The 27,645-nt window shown below is 39.8% G+C and overlaps 1 protein-coding gene across 1 annotated transcript in view; it reads left to right on the forward strand.

Moving 5' to 3' along the window:
• The window catches only part of LOC139127810 (nephrin-like), a 65,397-nt gene that overhangs the window by 11,726 nt on the left and 26,026 nt on the right, over positions 1-27,645 (forward strand). The window contains exons 2-7 of the mRNA XM_070693678.1: positions 19,035-19,142; positions 19,978-20,310; positions 20,549-20,839; positions 21,171-21,440; positions 26,358-26,630; positions 27,217-27,546. Coding sequence (XP_070549779.1) covers positions 19,067-19,142; positions 19,978-20,310; positions 20,549-20,839; positions 21,171-21,440; positions 26,358-26,630; positions 27,217-27,546 — 1,573 coding nt within the window. The 5' untranslated portion in view covers positions 19,035-19,066. The remainder of the gene's footprint in view (positions 1-19,034; positions 19,143-19,977; positions 20,311-20,548; positions 20,840-21,170; positions 21,441-26,357; positions 26,631-27,216; positions 27,547-27,645) is intronic.

A 27,645-nucleotide genomic window follows, 5' to 3' on the forward strand; every position in this document is an offset into this window, starting at 1 on the left:
GCGTCTTTTGAATTATATTGGATATACGTCGTTATAAATAACATTCCTGCCGAAGACATTGAAAGTAAGAACGTGACATTATCGTGTTCTTTCTGTGCTGAACTGCCGTTGACTAGGCGATAGAAAGGAGAAGTTGACAGTCACAAGGTGAGGCTTTAATTGCTAGTTTGCAAGGTTGCTGTATTGACTCAACCTGCAGACGAAATCGTACAAGTTCAATAAGAACCAGTGTTTCATTTTGATTTCCCCAAAAACCCTATGTACTATACTGATACTTTATCATATCTATAGCATTTTAGGGTGCCACATACACACCCATGAACATTTTCAACCAATCGGTTAATGAATCATTGATGTCAAACTATGGTTACAATGCAAGGGGCCACAGATAGGAAGAATAACCCTCGCTGTTCTTCAAACATACAAACTCGGGACACTCCGAAGTATTAGTTTTTACGACCTAAAATTAAACTTGTATTGTGTTGTCAGTCTCTTTCCCTGACTGTGTCATTGAATTACTCTATAAAAAGCAAAGAAAATGGTAGACGCGCTCTTTACTTGAACGAACATTCATTCGCCACCTTCAACTAACTTGAAATGCATTAGCCTATAAGTTGACTCTATCGTCAAAGTAAATTTTCGAAAGTTTTGTTCTGAGATACGCAAATTGTAAGGGATCTGATCTATGATCAACCATAATCAGAAAGTAGACTCAATTATGTTCTAATGTTTACTCGCAAAGGAATAAACAGCAACAGTTTTACATTCAATGTGTTCTTTTTTGGTTAGCTTTCTTTGACAAAGACACACTGCCACATGACAGTTCTAGTAACATTAATAGAGAACTTTAAAAGAGGTCATTAAAAGTCTCCACACACTAATCAACGGTACAAGCTGTCAGTAAATCGATCCAAGGAATAGCTGCAAGATCGGAGTTTAGATTTTCCCAGTTGGCTCTCTAAACATTGTACATCTCCCTCTGTGTATACATGTTTTGTAATGCCTTGCAGTAATACAGACAGTGATTGATGATCAGAGGTTATGATGTTTTCTCCGACCTCAACGCGTACTTTGTCAATGTTTGACAGACACAGGTCAAGAAAATACGTCTCCCTTGTTGGCAGTAAACAGTTCTGATCGATATTGAAGTTTGACATTTCTTCATCCAAACCGAAGTTGCTGATATCATTTGACGTCATACACATATGCTCTGATGTTGATTTCCATGTAATAGTTGGAATATTGAAATCTCTTACAACAATGTATGGGAGACAAGACTTTTGCACATTTTCCAAAGACAACACCAGTTCAGAAAGGCCATGCACTGTCGAAGACGGTGGTCTGGAATATGTTCCATCAAATAAACTCCAACTCAGAGATTAGTTCACAGTTAGATTCAAAGTGTGTCATTCATTTGGCTCCAAGGGAGAGATTTACTCCAATAGCCACACCTTCACCTCTTGTTTCTCCCGGTCTATCACGCCTGAACCATTGGAATTCATCAGACAGTTCATGGTCTCCGACAAAAGGCTTTTATCAGGTTTCAGTAAAGCAGATTACATCCAGTGATTTTAAGCATTCACTGTTTGCTTTAATGTCATCAAGTTTGTTCTTTAAACTTTGAACATTTTGGTGATACACACGCATTGGATTGTGCTGGACACTACAGGTTGTAGCTGGTCAAGGATTTTGATGAACGTCACCTTACATGGGGATAACGTAAAAGGTAGAGGTGTGATTAGCATAATAATGAACTGGAGCTCCATATTTTTACCGGTACCTGAATTTAGCAATCAAGTCTATTGCAGATGCAGTTCTATTGTGTCTGTAGACGACATCTGAGAAGTAAACCCGCAAATGTAGCAAATAACAACAAGATGTTGACCTCCATTGGTATACGGGTGAATTCCTGTGGAAGCTGCTAATTGAGCAATCCTGCGAGGGTTGTTATGCAATACAGTTTTGTAATCCATGGAGCACAATAATTACTGCAGATAGTAGGATGTCGTGGTCGCATATAATTGGAACAGCACTGCAATCCCCTGCAAGAAACAGTTATTCCCTGTAGAGATACTCCAAGATCAGAAAACAGTTTCCCCGGAAGAGGGGAATGTTTCACAGGCTTACTTGATGTTTCCAGTGTACTCAGGGTATTCACGAACCTAAGTGTAAAGTATAGAGTTCGAAGAAAAGATAAAATCCAATAAAATTACTAAAACCGGGGGAGCTCCTGTAGCGTTATTGTAGCATGGCAACAGCAGTGAAGATAAATAACAACATCTGTGAAGTCTTTTGAGCAAGTACCATTTATAAAAATCAGAAACAGCTAAATGCAAGTAACGATTATATGAATTCGTCTGTGATCAATGAATATAGAGGGAAAGGAAACAAATATTGTCCTACCTTACAGTTAATCTCACGAACACAAACATATTCTTATCTTTACTATTTTGACTCAGTACAATACTTAATCAGTGTACATCAAAGATTCAGTCATGGCAATACCCTTCTGCACGACAATTTTGCTTTGACGAAGTCTGATTCGTGACCTATTACAGCTGATATTTAGTCAACATGTTATATCATTGGCACGCAGACCGTACTGACAGATAGAGGGGACTCAGATAATTTATTCTCATAAAAAAAACCCATACATTGAAAATTCCAATATCCTTCATGAAACATTTATTTATACATTTGAACATCTCGAGGGGGGTGGTAACAGTTCCCACACATTGCCGTGCATAACAGCACATTTCGTACTCAGGTTTGAGTTCTTTAATTTCGGCATCATCGGTGTCAATATGATTCACATTTTAAGACCGGGTTGGCGTATTGTCAGAGCCCTAAATTTTAGGGTACAATTATACAGCAAGCTATCTTCGGCAAAGTTGTAATGTCTAACAAAAACAGTAGTATTTTCTTCTTTAAAAGCGTAGGAGCTTGAGGAACCCATCGACGACAAAAAATCAAGTGCGCGAAAGGAGGTTATACGATATGCTTGTAACGTTTAAGTTTTTGTGAAGAAATTGACGCAACTGTTTATGTATTCGTGTACATCCTAAGATTGAACTTTTAAACACAGAAATGTGATACAATAATAATATTTCATTGTTGAATGGCCAGAGCTTTGGTTGTTAGGACGGTCATATTAATATACATACATATATATATATATATATATATATATATATATATATATATATATATATATATATATATATATATATATATCATGACCCTCTTTATTTATGTTTCACTTCAAAAGTAACATTCTCTTGCACAAATGCAATGACGAATGGCTAACTGTACTTAACGTAGGTAGACAGCATGCATGCCAAGCCTAGTCTATGAAGGTATGGGATTTGCGATTTTAAAAAAAATGAGAAATGAATTCGTGTCTTGCAAAATGATTCAACCTTTGTTGCCACACGAAACACAATGTAATCATACTGTCGTGCATATTTAAATACGCCCACGGAGGTTTTGCTGAGTCTTGTCGTGCTTAGCAATTCCAATCGGTCTGGTCAACGGTAACCTGGTGACTCTGCGAAGAAACGCGCAAAATGCCGGGAAGACTTAGAGATATATGGGCGCGCAATCACGGTGACGGTATGCGTACTCTGCGTGTTGTAACCGAAATCAGATGCGTTTGCACAAGTTTCGAGCATCAACAATAAACTTGCGAACAGTCCTAGTCTGATACATGCTCCTTATGTGTATTACCACCACTATCGCCGACGGTACGAAGAACAAGTGTGATCGAGAAATGGACGGGAGAGATAGAAACAAACACAAACGGAAACCAATGACTTCAACGTCAAATTGTTTGACCTAGTCTTTCGTCCGTTATCACGGAAACTTGGTGGAAACTTCGTCGAAAATAAATGAAGGGACTCTCCTCCCACAACTGATATATGTTGTACAGACAAAACAGCACTTCAATATCGCATATTATCATATACCTATGCCCTGTATTGTGTCTGTACCGAGTTCAGTGACTTGATTTATCATGTTGATTTGCAAATCAATAAAGTGATACGCCTTGTTGATTTGCATATGAAAGGAATGATCAGCACGTCTTTTTTTCATTCAATTGAATATTTGCATATGAATAAGTGGTAAGACATGTTGATTTGCATAGCAAAGCCTTATACGGGCTGTTGATTTGCATACCGGACTACTTACATGGTGGCACCCTAATCAAAACAAACCATGGTCCCGTCTATGATTTTGATTTTGACTACAATACTGTGCCGATCTCCAAAAGTGGCAGGGTTTTGAAGCATAGGGAAATGCGGGGTAACTAAATAAAACACATGTGTCGATATCGGATTAACCTGCTAGTAGTGCTATCAATTTGAACAAATTAAAGAGCAGAGCATCACACCGCACGGGCACTGACAGATCGATGACCGACCAGCTGTTCCGTCCGTGCGTATGTAGAGACGCGCAGACGACAAACAAAAGTGCTATCGGAGGACCGGCAAATTCAAAACCACAACTTTCAAAAATATCATGTATTCATGGTAAATGCATTCGGAAAAAAACAGCGAACACAACATTTGCATGCAGCGTACCGATTTGGAAGTAAATTGAACTTCATTTTAAATAATTTTTATCATCTGAAATATTTTGAAATTTTTATGAGACACCGATATAAGACGGTCACTATAACAACAACCATGCCATTCCACCGTGTCTGTCAGCGAAAACCTACAAGAACTTTTCAGTCTGTCAGATTCTTTAGCTGTGGAAGAAGTTTTTGAAAATTTACCACCCCAACCCGAACAACAACATCAACTGTATGTAGAGTTTACTGATAGTGACCGGGAGGAGTTCGTCAGTCTTCAAAAAAGAAAAATACCGTACAAAACACCAACACGGCTACCAAACAGTTTAAGCAATGGCTGAATGCTATAAGGCCAAACGAAACCTGCCGAATACGTGACATCCCTCCTGCTGAGCTTGACGACTATCTTGCAGCGTTCTTTTTAGGGACTCTCCAGGAGGACAGTAGCGACTATGAGCCTGATACTCTTACAAAAACTATCAAAGAGGTATCGATCGGTTATTACAAGACAGCGGCTACGGGTTTTCCATCATACGCGATAAGTTGTTCGAGAAGTCGCGAAAATGCCTCTCAGCCAAAAGAGCAGAACTGAAAAAGCACGGAATGGGAAACAAACCAAACGCAACCGACAGACTGACTGAGGGAGAAGAAAAAAAAATTCTCGTTGAAGCTCTCTTCAATGCAGTGTGGACTTACAACACCAAAATGCTCGGGTTCCGCGGCGGGCAAGAAAATCGTCAACTTGAATGGGGTGATATAATGCTGAAGAAAACCGCCGGCGGCCTAGAATATCTCGAATTCAACGAGAGGGAAACAAAAACGCGATGGGGGCAAGCAGGAAGTTCAACACGACCGTTTAACCCCAGGATATCTGCGACACCCAACGCCATGAACAGCTGCCCGGTCGCGACTTATCGTCAATTCGCTAGCCGTCGTCCTCAAGAAATGAACACTCCGGACAGTCCGTTTTATCTCAGTATTAATTACACCCCCACGACTCATATTTGGTATAAGAAAAATCCAATGGGTCAAACAAGTTGGCTAATGTTGTGAAAACGATGTGTAATAAAGCGGGAATCTCCGGGAAGAAAACTAATCACAGCATGCAGAAAACGGACATAACAAATTTGCTCCACGCCGGGATTCCCCCAACTCAAGTGCAGCAGTTGTCTGGACACCGTAACGTTCAGAGCATAAACAACTACGCTGTAGCGTCGCTCGAGCAACAAAATGAGATGTCCAACATACTATCCAACAATAACAAGGAAGAAACAGCAATGGTTCCATCATCGGGAAATGTGACAGAAGCAAGACCAGCAAATCCACCATTTCACAAGACCATCAACGAAAGCACGTACCAAACCCAGGCAGCAGCAACAGCGGGTATATTCAGCGGGACGGTTATTTACGGCGGTTCATTCACCATTAATTAATGTTGCCACGCCCACGTTCAAGTCTCCACCACGCAAACGTCGTAGGGCCGTGATATATGATTCTTAGAGTTCTGACAAAGCCCAGGACTGGTGATCTTCCGAAATGAGAATTTTCCAATTTTGTTCGCGCTCGTATTCTCCAGATTTCACACGTTGGACTCGAACATGTGACTGTTGTGTTTCATTGAAGTTGAATTTGAAATTGCCGTGTTTGTTGTTTTTTTCCCGCCAGTTTAACGACTCTTCCAGATCAAATATCAATTTAAAAATATTTTATTCGTGATTTTGTTAAAATAGTCCATCCGATTTTAATTGAAATTTTAACAAAAGTTTTCCGATTGCATGCGTATGCGGAGGATATATTATTTTCAACAGTCTAGAGTGGCACGGGTCTTTCGACTAAAGCCTACGAAGCACGTTTAATAAGCTTAATAATGGCCGGGGCCATCGCGTCAACACCAAAAGATCTTCGTGGCAGTCTCCTAAAGTGTGTCACTTCAATTTCGCAAAACCCTCACCACTCATGATGCCACAGCCTGCCGAAGTTTATTACTTCACTAATGATGGTAGTAAACGGCCTTTTCAAACATGCTTGCCTTTATTTTTTGATTTTCATTTGATAACAGATTTTTGGTAAGTCTAGGCCGTGCCCTGTTATCTCAAGGTTTTACACTGATGCCGGTATTCCACACTTCCGCCCAACCTGACCCACAGGCTGCGGCAAACTACCATTTGTTGGTCGTATGTAAGGCACAATTTTCTCCAGAATAGAATGATATTAAACATCCGCCTGCCAAAGTTCCGAACTAATTGAAACATCGCAATATGTATTACGGACAAAGAAGTACAAACTAAAAGGCATTCGCAGGTTATTTAGTTTAGCCAGCGTTAGCAAGACGCAGTGACGTGATATAATTTGTCTCATGAGCGGCCTGGTACGGACATATGTAAGCTAGATAGTGTCTTTAGTATCAGCGTTCTCAGTCGAATGCATAAGTGGAATTTGTTAACGAGCCCGCGCGGCAGTTCAACCAGATCAGGCATTCTTTAGCGTCAGTATGTTGCTTCACTTATATACTATGTTCAGACAGGGAAAAATTGAACGCTTCTGCAACACTATTTGTGATTTGTAAACACAGGGGATTAATAGATTGAGTCCGCTTGCGTCCACATACACAAAATTAAGCCATTGTTTTGATGTTTAAGACGTCTTAATGCGCCCTCTCGAGTTCAAAAGGTGTGTATGGCCAAGCATTGTTTGTAACAAGATGGCTGAAATGGACGACGTCGTACTGGCTGTAAAGAATGTGAAAGAGGCTCCCCACCCACCTAACTATCCAAAATGTTTTTGTGTCGAGTTTGTGTTTTATTCGTTTCTAAAATGTGTTCCTACATTCTTATCCGATTGTTTGTGTTAATAAAAATGTTTGTTTCGCCTCGCCATAAGCTTTCCTCACACAAACAAAACATTACCGTCCACACTAATCCAAACTTCCCTACAAATATCCGAGGCGAAACAAACATTTTTATTAACACAAACAATCGGATAAGAATGTAGGAACACATTTTTGAAACGAATCAAACACAAAATTAATGACTCCATCGAATTTTTTGTTCCCAATTAATAAATCATAGACAATCTCAATTATCGGTTTATGGCAATTTTTGTCGACTGATAAAAGTCTTTTCATCTTCAACATTCCATTCTAATTTCACCTACGGTATATAATATCCTAACCTCCTGTGACTTTCCTTCTAAACGTTGATTTGCCTTGTGCACCAAAGAGATGCTGTATTTTATGCCAAACGATGAAAAAATATGTGAAGAAATAACCATGTATCAGTCAGTACGGCAGGCGAAACCCGGACGACCATACCGATTGGGACAGAGCAGAGTAGATCGAAACGCAAACGGGGTGTTATTATAGGAAAGGCGGTGACTTATTTTAAAGCTGAATAAAATGCTGTCTCTGGTTGTGTAAGTCTGTTGATCGAAATATATATTTTGTTCCCAGTTGATTAATCATGGGGGATGGCAGTCTCGATCTCCCCTTTATGGTTCGATATTTACTGACTCGTTCCCTCTCATTTTTGTCAATCAATGAAAGCATTTTCGTCTTCCATATTCAATATTACTTTGACCGATGTTACATCCTGACCTATACTGTCATTAGTTTTGACCAACGTACAAAGACATTGCCCATGCGTCCGGCTGATGAGATGTTTTGCAAAACGGTGAAGAAATGGGGGCTCGGGAGACATCGATGTCAGTCTTTCCGGACTGTTTACATGTAGCTAATAGGGGATATCAAAGGAGATGAATCAGTTAGTTGAATAAACATAACTTTGCGGACTTATTTTATGTCAATTTTGTCAATGTCGGACTTTTGATTCAAGAGAAACCAGAATCACCTACAGAGATGTCTGTATTAAACACGGACGCACAATTGGGAATAGTTTGTTATGCTACTGTCGGTCTCAGTCGTGGTGTCTCTCCCATAAAATTTCGAAGCTATAGGTCCAGTCGTGTCGTACACTTGTCGTTTCGATTCACATGTAGCGGTACACCGATGACCAGATATTGTACGGTTCTTAAAACTAGTCTAAGCAATTTTACGACACTGCACTATTTGCCATCGTGTCTCCCCGTGAACGTCCTTGAACCTATGGACGTGACCATTGTTTTACTGCGCCCATTAGAGTGTAAACCCCTGTTCGTTACCAGCAGAATACTTTTTAAAGTTCTGTACATCAGTGTACATGTACACTGTGTGTATAAGCCCTAAACCTAGTTTAATTCAATTATGGAAAGGTATTAAAGAATAAAGGGTCGTTACAGTTGCTAAAATTGCGAGAAAAACGGCACTTTTTACTCAAATAGAATAGTCCTATTCACAAGCGCTATTGTTTTAAATCACGTCCATGGTGTGCTGTTGATTTTCATTCTTTCGTGCAATTTCATTCGCTTGAAGCAATTATCCTTTCATTTGACTGCTCTGTGGGACTCTTCTGAATATGTGTTTTGGATAAAAAGAACTCTACAGTGAAAGACATAAACTTCGACGGTGATAGGTATACAATATCGGTTCGATGTGTGAAGATATACAGATTACAAGTTATTTTAGAAGTTCTCAAAACCAGTAAAAATAATTCTGCGCGCCACTTATTGATAATTTCTTCTTGTGAACGTCCTTGAATCCGTGACCGCGACCATTGTTTTCGAAGTGTTCGACGGTGGATGATCGGTAGATTAATGAAGATATATGTTACTGAACTATCGTGTGATTGTTTAATAGCATGGTTAGGTAATAGATGGTGTAGTCTGTAGAGGCGATACGGCGAAATTCCACGGCCAAAGGGAGCGTACATCGCATGGTTTCTTACAACGAACGAGCCGTCGGTTTCCATAGCTACTACGTGAAATCCGGCCTCACCGATGTCTCGGGCCGATGTCCCTGTCCTGATTCGGAGAACAACTTTCAAGCTGCGTGTTGAGGTTCAGATGTCCGATTTTTTCATATTCAAAAGGCTTATTGATTTACAGAGAACGCCCGTCTTGTTTTTAGCTTTAACTTAGCACATGATGGCAATTGAAAATTCAAAGCCAAATAGCCAGTGGGAAAAAAATAGACGACTCGCTCTCACCAGCGGTCGAGGTCGCAATGAAAAAAAAATCGAAGTCTCTGAAATCGGTATCATTGCTCCGCCATGTTTATTGTTGGTTGTACGGCCAGTTTAAAGTCACAGACTTTCTTCACGGTAAAATTCATATAATTGCCATACCGCGAAGTTCCCTGTGCATTTCAATATGTCTATTTGGAAGCAAAAGCGCCACGGACATTCGATCGATGGTGATGAACTTTCTCCAGGCCGTGACATGTCACCAGTTACGAACTTTACCGGTTTTCGATACGAAAGATGCAATATATTATCAGCGTTGTTCACGTTGTGTTTTGAGTTTGATATGGAATATAACAGGAAAACACTAACGATTAGAGTGACGATAGAGACAATGCCCGATACGGAAAAATTGACATCAACTACTTGCAATGAGCAGTGACCTGAAACTTCAGACTGATATATAAATGTCGACAATATAAAACATTGAAATGCCGGAGAGAGAGAGGGAGAGAGAGCTTTACGCTGTCGCGAACTGATTATACTCTTTCGGATATGACTTCGGTGTAGACGATACACAGACATCGAAAATGTACACCTACTTTCCAGAAATTCGACTAATCTTATAATAAAGAGTGGAACAAATCCAAAAGTGTTGGTTGAAGTAAATCTTCAGATGTTGGTTTTCTAAAGTTAGATAATACTTACAGAAATATGGTCGTCATAGTCTTCTTTTAAAAACTATTATCTTCAACACCACGTTTCTTATGATCGGTGATGTCATTTTTTATTATTTTTACAAACTTTCAATGCATCAAACGCTATAAGACTATCTCATCTGCCTGTCAAGGAGTTACAATATATTTCCAAGGGCTGGCACACGATGTCAACTTACGTGTCGTCCGTCGAGCGGCCGGTGGCAGTGTCACAGATTGTTTCCGTCTGTAATCGCGGCCACTTTGATTTTGATGTGACACCAACGTGCGTTTGAGGTTTTTTTGTTACGAAATTTGTCGACCTCACAAAATTTCACAGTCCATGCTTTGAAGCAGTCTCAACATGGCAAACATGTCTCGCTTAAATTTCATCCTCGTCGTTCCAAATTAAATTCGACCACTAAATTATTTCGGCAGTTTTAATTTCCTATTAATTCGACGTTTTTCAAATCGTAATGAATTTTTCTGGTCGAATTGATAGGATTTTTGGTAGCAAGCTTATCTCTTCGTCGGACCAGTATACCGCGAGATGTAGTACTGTGTTCGGCAGCCATGGCGACAGTGAATATTGTATATTGGTTGTTGTTTTGTTTTATGTTAAAAACACCTGTCGCGTGAGGGCGTTTGAAACGCTTCTGAAGCGGCTCAGTCTGTCCACACAGCGATTTGCGGATAGAGTTAATCCCTACAACGGCTCTGGTCGGGCCGACTAAACCGTCTCAAATCTGAAACGCTTCAGAACCACTTCGGAGTGTCCACACATAACTTTCTGCGTCAGTATTGGCCCAGAACCGTTTCAGAGACGTTTCAATGGCCTGTGTATGAACGGCATAATAGTATAAGTATAATGCTCATGTTATTGCTAACATAACACTATACAAAGAGAGACATTTTGCCAAAGCAAGGTTATTCATATCTGAATGGGTGAGCAGAATTTTAAATGAAAATAAACAGTGAAGCTGCGTGATGCAAATAGCATGGTTTCTTAGATTTTCAAGTTCCGAACAAACTTTATATTGAATTCAAATATGTGTTCAGTACTTTTTTCATTACTGTACGTGACTCAATCAATTAAGGTAAAGGAATGAAAAAAGGTATCACACTCCGGTCAAGCAGACATACTGTCAGACTTGTCAGTAATAATTATATTAAACTGCGCCATTCAAATTTTCTCGATTGAGAAATAGACAAATTTGGATCAAAGACATATCCCATTTATCCGCTTTCTCATTGTTTTCCTTTCCTTTCATGGAAATTTTATCACATATTCTTAGCTTTTCACAACTGATAAAGCGTTGCCATCTGTTCTCATCATTTTGATTCTCTCACAACATATGTTTGAGGAAGTGTAAGTTCGTTTGATACAGCTCCATAAGGGACAAATTCACCAAAATCGAAAACATTGAGGCTCTTCATGACTGTAACAAGTTGATGAAGAGCGTATGACAAAAGGTCAACCACGTGTATAAATAAACGCATGCGGACGTAATTCTTCGTACTGAGGGGTGAGCCATTTTCAATGTACGGTCAGCTTTGAAAAATAACGTCTCCTCTACTCGAAGTGCCGGTTGCATTACGTGCCCACTGGTAAGCTTAAGCGACCCAAGACCACGGTTTCTTGGTTTTTAGTTTATTCTTAGGTATGTCTCAACGTTCTGTGGCGCTTTGTAACTCGTTAATTGTGTTAACCTCGGTTACTCTAGCCAGTGGTGTGTTAACAAATTGACCGGCATGGACGACCTATGACCTATGACGAGCTATGCAAGCCTGTAAAGCGAGACTGCACAACGCAGTGGTAGTCTCTATAATGTTGTCGCTTCGCTTAATGCCATGTACTTCTCTACCACTTGCGGCACACTTTGCGATGAATATTGCAAAAAATTAGCGAAGTGACGATGGTCTCGGGCTGGGTCGAAAGGCCCAGGATTTCAATAGCAAGTATATATGGGTCAACCAAACAAAACGTTTAAGTTTCATGTGTTAAAGGCTGAATATACGTAAATTGGAGGCACTTTGCCACCACTAGGTTGGCCGCTGCATGAGTCGAGCTCAAACACGGTGCACTGTATTTATCCGTCAACGTTTACGCCTGGTTAACACAAACGCTGAAGGAAGTGTCAATCCCAAATTACGCTGTAAGGTAGACACGGAGACTCTATTTTGGCAAGCGTCAGCCATTTCTCCATCCCCACCTTTCGCACAGTCATGCCTACTCTATTTCCTTTAGTAATGAGCTAGACTTTCGTTCTGTGAAATGAGTGGTGCTCAGGGGAGTGTATCGCATTCCATCGTTGTTAAAAGCAATAAACCTTAAGGGCTGTTCAAATTAATACTAGTCGATTTTTCTAACCGTATGGTATTATGATCGTTATAAAAAAGAAGTAATAAATGCAATGATTTTTGTGGTAAAATAATGAAGTGTCGAGAAATATCATACTTTGCAATTGAATCTGAAGTAGGTGACCGAAGTATCGGGATTGATGAATGTATACGATGTTATTTATATTCATTGATTAAAAGGTAGCTTCACGAACAGCACAGTAATGTTTGTCTCCTTTGTTGTATTGGAGAACCTCAGGAGGATGTATGACAGTATTCCTCTTGCTGTTATCGTTACAGACGTAAAAAAGGCTCAAAAGACGCAGATTTCTGTAAAGTTCAGAGCACGAATAACCCGAACGAAAGGTACAAATTAACGATGATCTCCCCATCTTTGCTTAGAAGTCAACAATCAAATCACGATAGATATGCAACTTTAAAGCTTGCCGCCATATTCGTTAGTGCTTGCCGCTAAGCGATGATATGATTGCGGTTATAGCACATGTCAGACGCGTCATGAATCACATTTTATGGTTAGTATTTGTCAAGGTAATTAAGTACTTATTTTATCGCCTGCTTATACAGTTATAGTTACGCAACGAAGGAAACATCAGTTTTGTAGTCATTCAAGTCACTTGAACTGGACCATTGTTACATGTCATACAGTCGTACCGATCGACACGATCCCAAGCGTAGCACTCGTCGCTGATGTGTAATGCATACCATACAATGTCAGCTTAGAGCGATCGGACAAACGCGAGCGCGCTCGTATATGGGCTTGTCACAATCTTCCAAATTGGCGCACAGAATAGTAATATTTCACACTCAAAATACATTAGCATTCTGGGACGCTAGTGATCAAGCTGAAGTTTCTTTGTTTGGACTCTAACAATGCTGGCGCCACGAAATACCAGCACAGTATCGACAACATGATCTCGCTCATTTACACATTTTTGAAAGAATTACGCAGTAACTAATTTTTCACATGGAGGTATTCTGCGTACTAACCCCATGTTCTATTATGTTTCAACCAATCGTAATATTGAGCCGCTGTTATCATTTTAATTTATACATGGTGTGGGTTTGAAACAAAAGAATTGTAGCAAACCACGCACGGGCATGTGATAATTTCTACTTTTGTAATCTTTTCTAATGTCGGTAGAAATCAAGTATTGCCTTATTATATTCTTGAGGGACTGTGGGGCTCAAATACTCGGCATTATCGTGTGTCGCAACGCATTTCTTTTCATTTTCGACCAAAAATGGTGACTTTGGTATTTTACAACATAACATGCACTTTTAATAGTTTGCTAGTATCCGTTTCAACTCAATGGACAATGGACACATCGTTTGGTGTTGCCGTTCTCAACTACCGAAAATCCAGTCGTTGTCGACTGACCAGGTGGGAGTGCAGAGAAATACTTAGAAGAGCCAAGTGTAGAATTTGGGATAAAGTGGAGATAATTTGTTTGCGTTCCTGCCAGCCTTATCCGAAGCATTCTTTGTAGTTTCATCGCCCCAGTTCACGCTAATATTCATAGACGTGGTGGCTATCTAGTTCTCGGGCCTGAACCGGATAGTGCCCACGTCAAAATTTGTATGGGTAAAAGCTGAAGTGTTTTTTATTGTAACTCGTTGTATTGCTTCTTTGAGGTCTTTATGTATGACGATGTTTACCCTTTCCTTAGGCTTAAGAGCGTCAATAAAGTATTTATTTATTTATTTATTTATTTATTTATTTATTTATTTATTTATAGTTGTATGGTGAGTCTGGTGATAATTAGTGTATCCTAATGGTTAATCATGAGATTTGTGTTTAGTGTCGTAACACTGGTCCTGCTTCACTCTGGGTTTCATGGGGGAATAGCCTCAAGCTGTCCGTTGCGAACAGTAATCGTACGTTGTCCAGTCCTTACCAGATATCCGAGGTACAACGGGACCGTAATACTTGTGTACCTGAAGACGAACACGCCCGTTAGAATTGAGATTGATGGCTTTATTGTCTGCATGGAAACTCAGCCCAAGTAACAACTTAAGCTCTCTCATCCCCGTCTCTCCCCTGAATTAAATGTCATTTCTCATTTATCACAATTTTAAGCTTACTCTATTACGTAATCTACCTTTACTCAAACGGTAATACACATTGTATTCTATTGACACACCATCTCGTGATACAACGAAATCCTGACTCTCCATGATACGTTGACTCTCCAAACTTACAGTCATTGTCGGCACTTTTATTGCCACCTGGATTGTCACCTTGAAACATCACGCGCTGTACGTATGTACAATCACGCCACTTTCTTAAATTAAATATGCTGAACTGTAAAATGCTGACTTGGGAGATATTACAACATAAATCAACATCATAAAACTCTGTTCGTGTCACGTGGTACTCGGTGGAAAATATACAATATATTTCATAAAAAAACCCTGAAAGTTCTGAAATTAAGAAATTACAACATATGCACTAAAAATCTATTGTCTAAACTCAAAAAGAATTTTCGATACTTATATAATTTTATCGGTACGAAATGATCGTCTTTAGTGTAAATTGGCTACAAAGTTAAATACGTCTCTAAAGATACATAATTACTATGGTTATCACGTGGTCATTTTCCCGCCAGTCTTCAGATTATATCAATATCACACCGTTGAATATCCCGTATTCCATTGTACCGTGGCCGAAAACGACACAGACCCTTTTCAGTTTGTAATTGCGTCGTTCTGTTAGAGCTGCGTCGTTCTGTTTTGATCTGCGCTCTTCAGTTTGTAATTGCGTCGTTCTGTTTGAGCTGCGTCGTTCTGTTTTGACCTGCGCTCTTCAGTTTGTAATTGCGTCGTACTGTTTGAACTGTATCGTTCTGTTTGATCGTCGCTCTTCAGTTTGTTTTGTTGTAATAAAGGGAAAGCAACTCCACACATCGTTCATATCTGAGTTGTTTGCGTTTTGTGTATGATTCTATGTGTGTGTATATAATGCTTAGCTGTTTTATGTAAAGGGTTGATTAGCCATGGCGAGACGTACCCGTAATTTACGTGTCTTCAGTGTCTTGCTGTTAACCCACATCGGAGCGGAGAGACTAGCGTTACACTGCGATCCTTTGAAGCTACGTTTGGAAAACAGAGTTTTCTTCATCAGTCACTTAAAATTCATTTTTGATTGGTGAGACATGTTGAATGATTGATTGATTTTGTGTGTTAATATGTTGTTCCACTGAAGTTTGTTGTTCAATTACGGAAGCTATGTCTACGGTTTAGTCTTGTTGTGTTTGCGTATGCTCATTTGAATCTGATTGCGAGCTATTGTAGCTTTGTGAAGTCTGGCATTTGTAAGTGTATCGCATACTTCTGTTCCTTCTGTATGCGATTATTGGTTGCTCGAAGGTTTGCAGCATGAAAAAAAATATTTGGGACAAGATTTCACTGACGTTCTTGATCCAAGGCTTAAATAGTATAAAATCATGGACTTTTGTATAAAATACAGCAAAAAACGGGCTAAGTGTCAAAGACACAAGGGAAAAAAGCTGGAGCAACAAAAAAGGACCTCGAAATTAAGAAAGTGAAATAGAAAAACATGAAAAGACATTGATGAAGTTCAGAGAGCTTTAGATGATATTTACGAAGTCAAAACACAAGGTATTATTCAACTTGCTAGAGTAAGATGACATGAGCTTGGTGAAAAAAGCAATGCTTATTTTTTGAAGCTTGAAAAGAGAAATCATTACAAAAATCACATTCGTAAACTTCAAGCATCTACAGATTTAAATGAAATTTTAAACACGCAGAAAAAATTTTATCGAAATTTATACCAGACTACACATTGTTTTCCTGAAGAAAAACCAGAAGAGTTCACTGGCGATTTGCATATTCCTTTACTGTCAGAATTACAGAACAAATATTTGTGAGGGTTATTTGAGTCTCGAAGAGGGCTACCAAGCTTCGAAAAACATGTCCAGTAATAAAAGCCCGGGGTATGGCGTTCTTGCCCTTATATGGTAATTTAATTGTACTGAGTTTAAACTATATGTACACGTCCATATGGAGAGTTGTCAGTGTCAGTTTCCCAAAGACAAGCAACCATTACTTTGATTGATAAAAAAGAAAAAGATCGTCTGCAGCTGAAAACTTGGGGACCTATTTGTCTTTTAAACTTTTATTATAAAAATTGTTGCCAAGGCCCTTTTAATTCGAATTTCAAAGTTTTATCGGAAATAATTTACCCAAATCAAGCTGGTTAATATGTGAAAGGTCGCTACACCGGTGACGCTGTTGACCGGTCGTCCCCTTCGTCGACCATCAGACCAACTTCATGAACTTTCTGAGCGCAAGGTGAATCGTGGCAGAAATATACAATTACACTTACTTGAACTAATTTCTACACAAACTGGGAAAAGTTTACTTCAATCAGTTGACAAAATATGTCTCCGAAAAAATCTAAGCGTGTCAATAGCCACCTTGGCTATTGCCACGCGCGTGGCAATAGACACTCCGATATATATATATATATATATATATATATATATATATATATATATATATATATATATATATATATATATATATATATGTCTAGTAAACACAATACGAACACAACCTTTAACACAATAGAACAAAGTTAGACATCCTAGCTTCCAGAATGAAAGAATACGTACAATCTGCCGTTTATATACCACGAAATTTATCCACTGAACCTGACTTGAGGCGATTGATAAAGAAAGTCTGGCAAACTTTCGAAACATAGCGTTAGTGTCGTACGCAGTGTCTCTACTCTGGAGTACAGACTGACATTCATATTTAGCTGTCTCGCCGTACCTAAATTGCCATTGTACAGACTGCACTGACATTCATATTCAGCTGTCTCGCCGTACCTATTCTGTTCTGTACACAAGACAGTGAAACAAAAAATACACACCACCATACATTAAACGCAAACAACCAATATGTGAACGATGTGTGGAGTTGCTCTCCCTCTACTACCTATGACTCCACGGGCACCCATGCCAAGTTGCATATTCTCCAAGTGACCGTTCAATGTTTGTTACAAAATGTTTACTCCAGTACTTCCGTGTTATGCTGAAAACAAACTGAAGAGCACAGATCAAACAGAACGATGCAGTTCAAACAGAACGACGCAATTACAAACTGAAGAGCGTAGGTCAAAACAGAACGACGCAGCTCTAACAGAACGACGCAATAACAAACTGAAGAGCGCAGATCAAAACAGAACGACGCAGCTCAAACAGAACGACGCAATTACAAACTGAAGAGCGCAGCTCAAACAGAACGACGCAATTACAAACTGAAGAGCGCAGGTCAAAACAGAACGACGCAGCTCAAACAGAACGACGCAATTACAAACTGAAGAGCGCAGGTCGAAACAGAACGACGCAGCTCAAACAGAACAACGCAATTACAAACTGAAGAGCGCAGGTCAAAACAGAACGACGCAGCTCAAACAGAACGACGCAATTACAAACTGAAGAGGGTCTGTGTCGTTTTCGGCCACGGTACAATTGTTCTCATTGAAATCTTAACCAATAATTACTTAACCTATCACACTATCTCTTATATGCTTCTCGTACGATCTGAGTCAATGACCTTCCGACGCCTTAGCCACGTGAGGGACACTTCGCGATAAAATTCCTACGGGGGAGGGCGTTACACTTCCATCGCAGCAGAAATTATGTGTTCCATAAACAGACGACTAGGAGGCGGTTCAGTTGGAGCCTGCATCGACTGTGATGGAGAAAGGCATGCTGTATAGAAAAGGAATCGCGCCGCACCGTGCACGTGACTACGGGCGCTTTTCAGTCATGTTGTCAGCTGTAATGGGTATACGTAGTGTAAATAGTAACCACAAGTCTAGAACGATTCTAAACAAATCACAAAATTGTTATCATGTCATAAATTATTAAATTTGACTTGGACAAAATGCTTGATATGCGCTTAGCATATTTACTTATATTGACGTATATGGAACACAATATTAATTGCATACGCAACGTATATCTTTGTATATGGAACATTCCAATACGTTGATATGCGTTGCGTATTTCTTTGCAGATCATGAGTACACGTAATGCAGATCTTTGCACACTGAGTGTACACTGTAGTTTTGCATTTTATTAGTATACTTACTTGTATACTTAACGTATTTGACACATGTAGCATCAGTATATGTGTATATATTATTGAGTATTTAAGCATTTTGCAAAGTGTAACTTTAATAAAGGTGGATAGCGTCAAGATGACAACCGTCTCTGACTTTATAACATGCTTGTTCTACAAAGTACGCGAGAGGATTGCAATTTATTTCAAAAACTAGACATCTCAAATTTATTTTACATGTTCTTTATTTTTATTTTGTTAAAGAGTCTTTCTGAATTTTGAAGTTTGTGCAATATATGGCAGGAACAAACGTTCTCACGGAACTACTGGTAGCGTGCTGGTTTTTGTATCAAACACATTTACTGCCTTCCGGTAAGTTTATCATGAAACGTTATGGTGTATGAACTGAGAGTATATGATGATTATACGGTAAAATCCCCCCCCAAAAAAAAAACCAAAAAAAAAACCAAAAAAAAAAACAAAAACAAAAACAAAAAAACAAAACAAGGTAATCTGCTCCTGCATGCAACCTACGTGCACGTGACTACGGGCGTTTTTCAATCATACTGTCAGCTGTAATGGGTAGTGTAAATAGTAACCACAAGTCTAGAACGATTTTTAACAAATCACTAAATTGTTATCCTGCCATAAATTATTAAATTTGACACTGGACAAAATGCTTGATATGCGCTTAGCATATTTACTTATCTCGACGTATGTGGAACACAATATTAATTGCATTCGCAACGTATATCTTTGTATATGGAACATTCCAATACGTTGATATGCGTAGTGTATATCTATGCAGATCATGAGTATACGTAATGCAGATCTTCGCACACTTAGTGTACACTGTAGTTTTCCATTTTGTTAGTATATACTTACGTGTATACTTAACGTATTTGACACATGTAGCATCAGTATATGTGTATATATTGTTGAGTATCAAGCATTTTGCCAAGTGTAACTTTTAATAAAGGTGGTTAGCGTTCCGAGGACAACTGTCTCTGACTTTATAACATACTTGCCCCCCCCCCCAAAAAAAAAAAAAAAAAAAAAATGGTAATTTGCTACTGCATGCAATCTTCTTGCCAATTTTGGATATTGTTTTTCTGTATTAGGCATTTCACCGCTGTTTTATATTGTTATATCAACAAGAGGAAATTGTATAGCACGGAGTTCAAATCATTTCACCTCTCCGTTACAGTGACGTGTCTGACTTCCTGGGCAGTTACACCAGAAGATGCATACGTCAGAGAAGGAGATACCTTGACACTGAATTGTTCAGTGAATTACTCTGAGCACACATCAAATTTTCTAGTTCCTGGATGGACAAAACGGCCACTGAATGGTAAACCAATTGACGATATATGGATAGCCATCAATGGTACTTCAGTCAAAGATTGCTGTGACGTAACTGGTGATAAATCAAAGGGAGAAAGTAATCTGGTCATCAAGAGAGTGACTAAAGAGAGTAGTGGACAATGGCATTGTTTTCATCATACACTGAGATCTGCTACTGCAACCATTACCGTGATTGGTAAGTTCATCTTCTTCGTCTAATGAAATGACTTTCAATATCGTTAAACCTTCAACAGGGAATTACATGATGTCAGCGAAATACTTTGATAAACCATGTCGTCAAACATTGTCAATGAAAGCTTCCATTTGCTCAAACGTGGGCAATTTGAATCCGTTAACTTCATAAACACTTCTAATTTCACACTGCACTTGTTTTTCCGACGCCAGTAATGACGAGTCAAATATTTTATGAATAGATCCCGACGACCCTGTCTGTACTGCACTCAGTGGTATAGGCCGACATAATGAAGTCATCGAGAACACTGAGGTAACATTACGGTGTAGACTGAAGACTGAAAATATCACGCCACCAGGCAGACTAGTGTGGTATAGAAACGGAGCTGAAATCCACAGTGGCAACAGTTCCCTTGATATCAGGACAACAATAACAAGAGATGATCATGGTGTTCCTTTCAGCTGCAGATTAGAACACACAAATAGTTCCTCGTCGATTTCATGTTTAAATAGCATTACACCAGATGTTCAGTGTAAGTTCGTTCCTTCAAATTTACTCTTGTAAAACAATTCCTTAAAATTGTCCGAAACGAGGGTCCTATTTTTGGCGGGAAGCAGTATAATATCGAGGCCAAGGCAGGAATCTATACAGCTCCTCTGAACTTTACTCTGTGAGTGCACTTTGCTCATTTCTGGAACATGTATGGTTACTATGGCGGTACAAAAATTATACCATGACTAACATGATGCTCGTAAACAACATCGTAAAGAGTGGCCTTCCGGGACAAATACGCAATACGCTGTCTTTTTTTTTTGAGCATATTACACTGAAATATAATGTTTTTGCATTTTTGTTATTCACAGATCCTCCTCTAACGAAAACTCCATCGAACGTGTGTGTAAAGGAAGGAACAACACTTACTATCAATTGTGAATATAAACCGGGTAACCCAACTCTCACTTCTATTGGATGGAAAATTCCAGGAAGAGAGTCATTCACAAGACACAACCCCCTGATAATCGACAAAGTTAATTCAGCGAAACATAGCGGAGTCTATACATGTAAAGTGAACAATACATATTTCAGTGGAGAACAAGGGGAGAGTTTAAATCAAACTGACGTACGTGTTGAGTGTAAGTACAATTATTGAATTCATAATCGCCTTAGCAAATAATAGTCATCTGTTAAGTTATTTGTTACGATCAATATGATACTTGCAACAAAAAGCTTAAGCGAACGACGACATAGAACTTAGTATTTAGTGTCACTTTGTAAGTCCTCCGGGGATGTATTAGAAGGGGACTGCTTGTACTTTCTGTAGAGTTTGGCTGTGCAGTTTGGCTGTACAGTTTTGCTGTGCATCTCTACGCCTGTGCATCTGTCCGTCCGTGTGTCCACCCGGTGTCTTTCCTCAGACATGTCCAAAGTTCGAATTCGTTCACACTTAGCACAAGTAAAGTATCGTATGGCATACAAATTGACATTAAATTATTTACGATCTATTAAAGAAGTTGATTGACCGTCGCTTAAATGGATTCAACCGTAACAACTGCACTTAAAGGTGGCAATAGATCCATACGACCAATGTTACCACTGTATCCAAGCTACGATTGGATTGCTGAAAGTTAAAACATGTCTGTCATAATCTACATCGTATAACTTTAATTTTGCAGCTATGATGATGAGGCGCATCGAAATAACGAGAACACAATACGTTGTTTGTAAACAAAAAACAACAACTCGGACAGGCGCAGATCCGACTATTATTTCCATTAAATGCGTATAGGCTAGGATCAATATATCACACACATCCACACACCCCCTTATATATTATATATATATATATATATATATATATATTATATATAACAAATTACGTCGAGTACAAATTAAAAAACCTTACTTAAGTTTCATGCATACTGCAGTCTTCAGACAGAAAAAGTGAAATGATTCTTAGCTCAACACTCTCATATATGTATGATCGGGACGTACCATTCTATTTATAGGTGGTGTTAACCTTTGATAATACTATTTGGTTTGGTGGCGACATTTTGAAATCAACCCAGAACGCTTGCTTAACAGCGTAGATTTGTCAGAATTGATAACGTGTAGCTTTTCTGATATACAAACACTGGACAAAATTTTTGATATACATTCAGTATATTTACGTGTATTGACGTACATTATTTGCAATATTTATTGCATAAGTAAGTGTATCTTTTGATATGGAACATTTCAATACACTGATATACCTAGCGTATATTGTTGCAGATCAAGAGTATACGTAATGCAGATCTTTGCACACTAAGTGTTCACTGTAGTTTTGCATTTTATTAGTATACGTACGCGTATACTTAACGTATTTGACAAATGTACAAAATCAGTATATGTGTATATATTGTTGTATATCAAGCATTTTGCCAATAGAAAAATTACATCGCTTGCTCCTGTTAGAGTATCTTGATGCTTTGTAATCAGTAATCAGTAATCAATTATTGACCACGAAATGTCAAGACGTGGTTCTTTTGTTTAAAGGACCAGACGTAATCTGAGAGCCCAACAATGGGTGGCCATGGCATTGCTATAATCTTCGTTAACGTCGGAGAATGGCTACATCCAGGCGTTGCCACTACCTTTCCCCGAGGCCGCTCGTAGATTTGAGTGATCACGGGGGAGGGTAGCCTGTTAGGGAGCCGTCATTATTTACGGCCTGGGGGGGGGGGGGGGGTCGGAGGAAATGCTTTCGAAACTCCAAATTTCGAGTAACCCCCCCCCCCCCTGCAACCATGACGTGTTTGAGTAACCGCCCCTCTCTGCTACAGAAAATTTGAGTGACCCCCCTCCCCCCAAAAAAAATTGGAAAAGTTAAATATCTATACAGTAAATGGATCGCTGCCGCGACAGGCCCAGTACAGACCCTGATTAAACCCTGTGGTATAGGTCTTTGTCGGAAGGAGGTTCCAATTGCTGTGGCAGGGGCTGATGTACAGGTCTGTATCCAGTGCTCTGGTGACATGCAGTTATTCTGTAGGATTTTTTCAAGAGGGGGAAGATGTGGTGTGAAAGCACCACAAGAGACCGCATAAGTGGTCGCGGGGGAGGTCAGGAGGGGGGTATCCCCCCTCCTGCCATTGGAGCTTTTGAAAATAGAGATTAAAATGGTGTTATTTGGTGGCACTTGGGGAGTATTTTTTTCGTATAAAAACTCAAGGAAAATAAATCTGAGACAGTATTCCAAAACTTATATAGCAGTTCACTGATTTCAACTATATTTTTTGAAACCGAAAAATAGCGACAGACATACATTTATTCACATTTATTATTTATTATTATTTCCTGCAATAAAAGATGGGTTTGTTGTCAAGGCATTCAACTGGTTTTAAACTTTATAGCATCAGAATAAGCTTGCTTTACACATTTTCCCCTATCGGTAACCTATACAATGTAGAATATAGAAAGCAGACGTTTCTCATTAATGATCAGGCAAGTATATCAATCTTTAATCAGGAAATACTGAAAAATGTACTCAGTACTAGCCTCTAACATAAGGCTTGCCATGTCGAATAGCTGATCATTCTCGTCTGAAGATCACAATAACGTGAAACACATAGTGTAATGAGATTTTAGTTTCTACTTGAAACCACCTGTATTATGATACCGGGTATGAATATACATATCTTTACTATTATTGTTGTATTAATTCATAACTCCACTAAATGCTTCAATACATGTCAACAAAATTGAGTAGCCCCCCCTTTCTTGTTCTCAACTTTTGAGCAACCCCCCTTGTAGCTTTCGATTTTTTGAGTGACCCCCCTCAGATTCCTCCGACCCCCCCTGGCCATAAAGAATGACGGCTCCCTTACCAGGATGCACGTACTGCCACGGCGGGGGCGTTGAGGCGTCGCAGCGGCCTGGACGGCGGTACGGGGTCCCTCACGGGATCCCACCGCACGTCGGGCAACGTGTTACCGGGCACCCACAGCAGGCCCATGACAGTAACCCCAAAATTATGTCAGCACTGCATCGAGCGTCAAGTGCGACGTTTTGATGTCGATCTGCTATGCGTCGCCTTTCCATCTGCCAAGCGTCTTGATGAGCCAGTCGGGCAGGCCGACTTTGGCGTAGCGCACAGACTAGCATCGGCGATTCCGCCTAAAGTTAGCAGTTCCCACAGGCAGAGATTCAGTCGTTGGCGCATGAGCCACGTCCCATTGTGTATCTGAACGCTGGTTCTCCTGCACGCACGCAGACGCGGCTCTCGGTGTATACTTCATGTAGGCATAGACCGCACACACAGAGGTCCAGTTGTTATCCTGATTTCGATCGCATCCATAAGCAACAATATCGCGGTAAGCAAGGTGGTGTTTTCATTGAATTGTGTGGGTGTTCGCAGGGTGAACTCACTTACTCTCAGGAAGGCGTAGAATGCCAGTACAAAGCTGGCCTATATCATGAGTTTGTCATTGCTACACATGTCATCACGCTGGCGTAGACATTCCTTGAGGCGGCGGAGTAGGTCGATGGTGATCAGCAGCCATGGCTAGCACACTTTGCCTATGCTTTGCCTGATCCTTTGTAGCATCCGTTGCAGAAGAGCATGCGTCGTTACGTCGTCGATGTATCCGCTTTCAACATGTTGGTGCATTACCTGGTACGCGTGTCGTATGTTGTCCGCGACAGTATTCTCGACATAGACCACCTATCGCCCCGACAGTCGTCGTGTAGCAAGCGGGACGGGTGCAGGCTTATCAGTACCGGCGTAGGGTCGTCTTCTGCTTATGCCGCCAATGCTCTGAATCTCTCCATCTGTGAACGATAAAGTGAATCGGCGATTGAGTTATTGATTCCATTGACGAGGGCGATCATGACATGGAAGTCTCCTTTGGCTGCCTCATAAAAGATGCTTTTTACTAGTCTCATGATGCCTGGGCATCTTGTTGTGCCTTTTTTCCGGATGGTACAACAGTTTGATTGTCGCAATGAAACAGCACGCAATGGCCATGCCAGTGATGCCCCCAAATTGAACATGTGACGAGTATTTGGTAGATCTTTTTCCACTTGATTGAGGCTTGCAGGGAGCTGGGCCAGGCGATGCTGAACCAGCGATCATTGTAGTAGCCACCGCATCCAAGTATGCCTGAGGCATCAGTGTAGAGTTCCATGTTACATGGGAGAGTCCACTACATTTCGAGGAATGAGGCGAGCTGTTCCATGTCGGTAGGAAGTCGCACCACCACTTTGCGTCGGATCGCATTCATGTAGTCATGATTTGGTCGATCGTACGGCGGAGGAGGACGATGCGGCCTGCTGGCATGCACTTGCATGCGAAGCTGAGTGTACCGATGAGAGAAGGCAGCTCCCGTTTAGTGCATGATTGTCAGTATATTCACAGTCACTCGTGAGCTATTAAGCTCTGGGACTATTCGCCTTATAGACGTGTGTACAATAAGCGAGACAAAAACTCAAGTCTGGAAACCAAATGGCTATTTCCTATAGGGATTATGCCACCATGTCATCTTCGACGTTCGATTTCACTGTGAAAAGTACCAAGTTTGTCTATTATGTAACCGTCGATCGTTCCCCAGCATTCTCAAAATTCATACCTGTACTTAATTTGCTTCAAGAACGCTCGTTTCGTGTGATTTTCGACCGAATTCGACAACCACCTCGCCAAAACATAAGCGTGAGCAACATTCCAGTCACCCCTCACGGGTAGGCGGCGCCAACGTCAGTAAAGTGAAGGTGCCCAAGAGGTGACCGGAAAAGTATAATGCATAATGTTAAGATTTTATTTTTCACAGTCTGTTTATTAGCCTTTGCATCTATTTTAATTTTGTTATTATCAATAAATAGAATCTGAGACTAGTTGGATGTCTGCCTTAAAGCTATTCTCAAACAGTAAAACAAACAACACTTTCCATCTTACAGTTGTTTTCTTTAGCTATATTTATACCGAATCAAGGAAACATAATGCATCCTGTCACCTTGTCATAACCATATGACACCGTGTTTCCTTTTGATCGCATATTTTGTATTTATCTTGTCAGATAACCCTAGGGTAGAAACACTTCCAGTTCAACGAGTAAAGCAAGGATATGACACGTTATTGCAATGCGATGCAAAGGCCGTTCCTGATGTTGACAAGTTTGAGTGGATAACGCCAAGTGGTTCTGTTGTTAATGGACGTACGCTAAAACTGCAAAATGTAAATATATCAGATAACGATAACGGGAAGTACACTTGCAGAGCGAGAAACACTTTTTGTGGTGAAATTGGTGGTTTCGGACACGGGTCGCATTACACATACCTTGACGTACTATGTAAGTATATAAAGAGAGAGAGAGAGAGAGAGAGAGAGAGAGAGAGAGAGAGAGAGAGAGAGAGAGAGAGAGAGAGAGAGAGAGAGAGAGAGAGAGAGAGAGAGAGAGGAGAGAGAGAGAGAGGAGAAGAGAGAGAGAGAGAGAGAGACAGAGAGAGACAGACAGACAGACAGACAGACAGAGAGAAAGAAAGACATAGCGAGGGTCAAAGTTAAATGTTTATTTACAGTTATTTTTTAGACATTCTGACTGTTTCCGATCACCACATCATTTTACCTTTCATAAAAACTTTTTCGACTTTTAACATTGAACATTTTGCCTCATAAACGACAAACGTTTCCTTACTTATAATTTATTTATTGCATGTTGCATGATGGTATAATGTTTATGTGTTCCAGAGTATTCCTAGTATATTTTTACGTTATATTAATATTATCATTACTTTGAAAATGTATGCATGTCCTAGCATATATTTAAACCAAAATTGATTTCAAACACTTTCTTTAGAAATGCATAACACCGTTCTACAACTTGTTAATATTCTAGATAAAGATGATGATTTACTGCAACCTATCGATTTTTACAGATAGGTCCAAAGAGGTGTTTCTGTCAGGAAATACAGTCATGAAGAATGGCGGGTCATTGGATCTTACGTGCTCAACAAGCCGGAGTAATCCCGCTTCAACAATCACGTGGTATATGGACGGTTCACCTTTAAGAGGTCATCATAGTGTAGTCAACATAACAACGATTACCGAAGAAAGTAGTGGACACAGCGGATTTATAACGAAAGAGCAAATACACATGAAACTTACACATGACGACAATGCAGCAAAGATAGGATGTTCAGCAAAGAATCCTGACTTCAAAGATGCAAATGATGTATTCTCAAAGGAAATCATTCTTTCAATTTTATGTAAGGATACGACTTATTTAGAATGTAGAATGAAACTATTTAAAAAAAAATATGGACAATTATTGTTTATCGATCTCTTTGCTTGGGTTAGGGGCATCA

This window comes from Ptychodera flava, unplaced genomic scaffold (genome assembly GCF_041260155.1).
Source record: "Ptychodera flava strain L36383 unplaced genomic scaffold, AS_Pfla_20210202 Scaffold_37__1_contigs__length_1687728_pilon, whole genome shotgun sequence".
Classification (NCBI taxonomy): domain Eukaryota; kingdom Metazoa; phylum Hemichordata; class Enteropneusta; family Ptychoderidae; genus Ptychodera; species Ptychodera flava.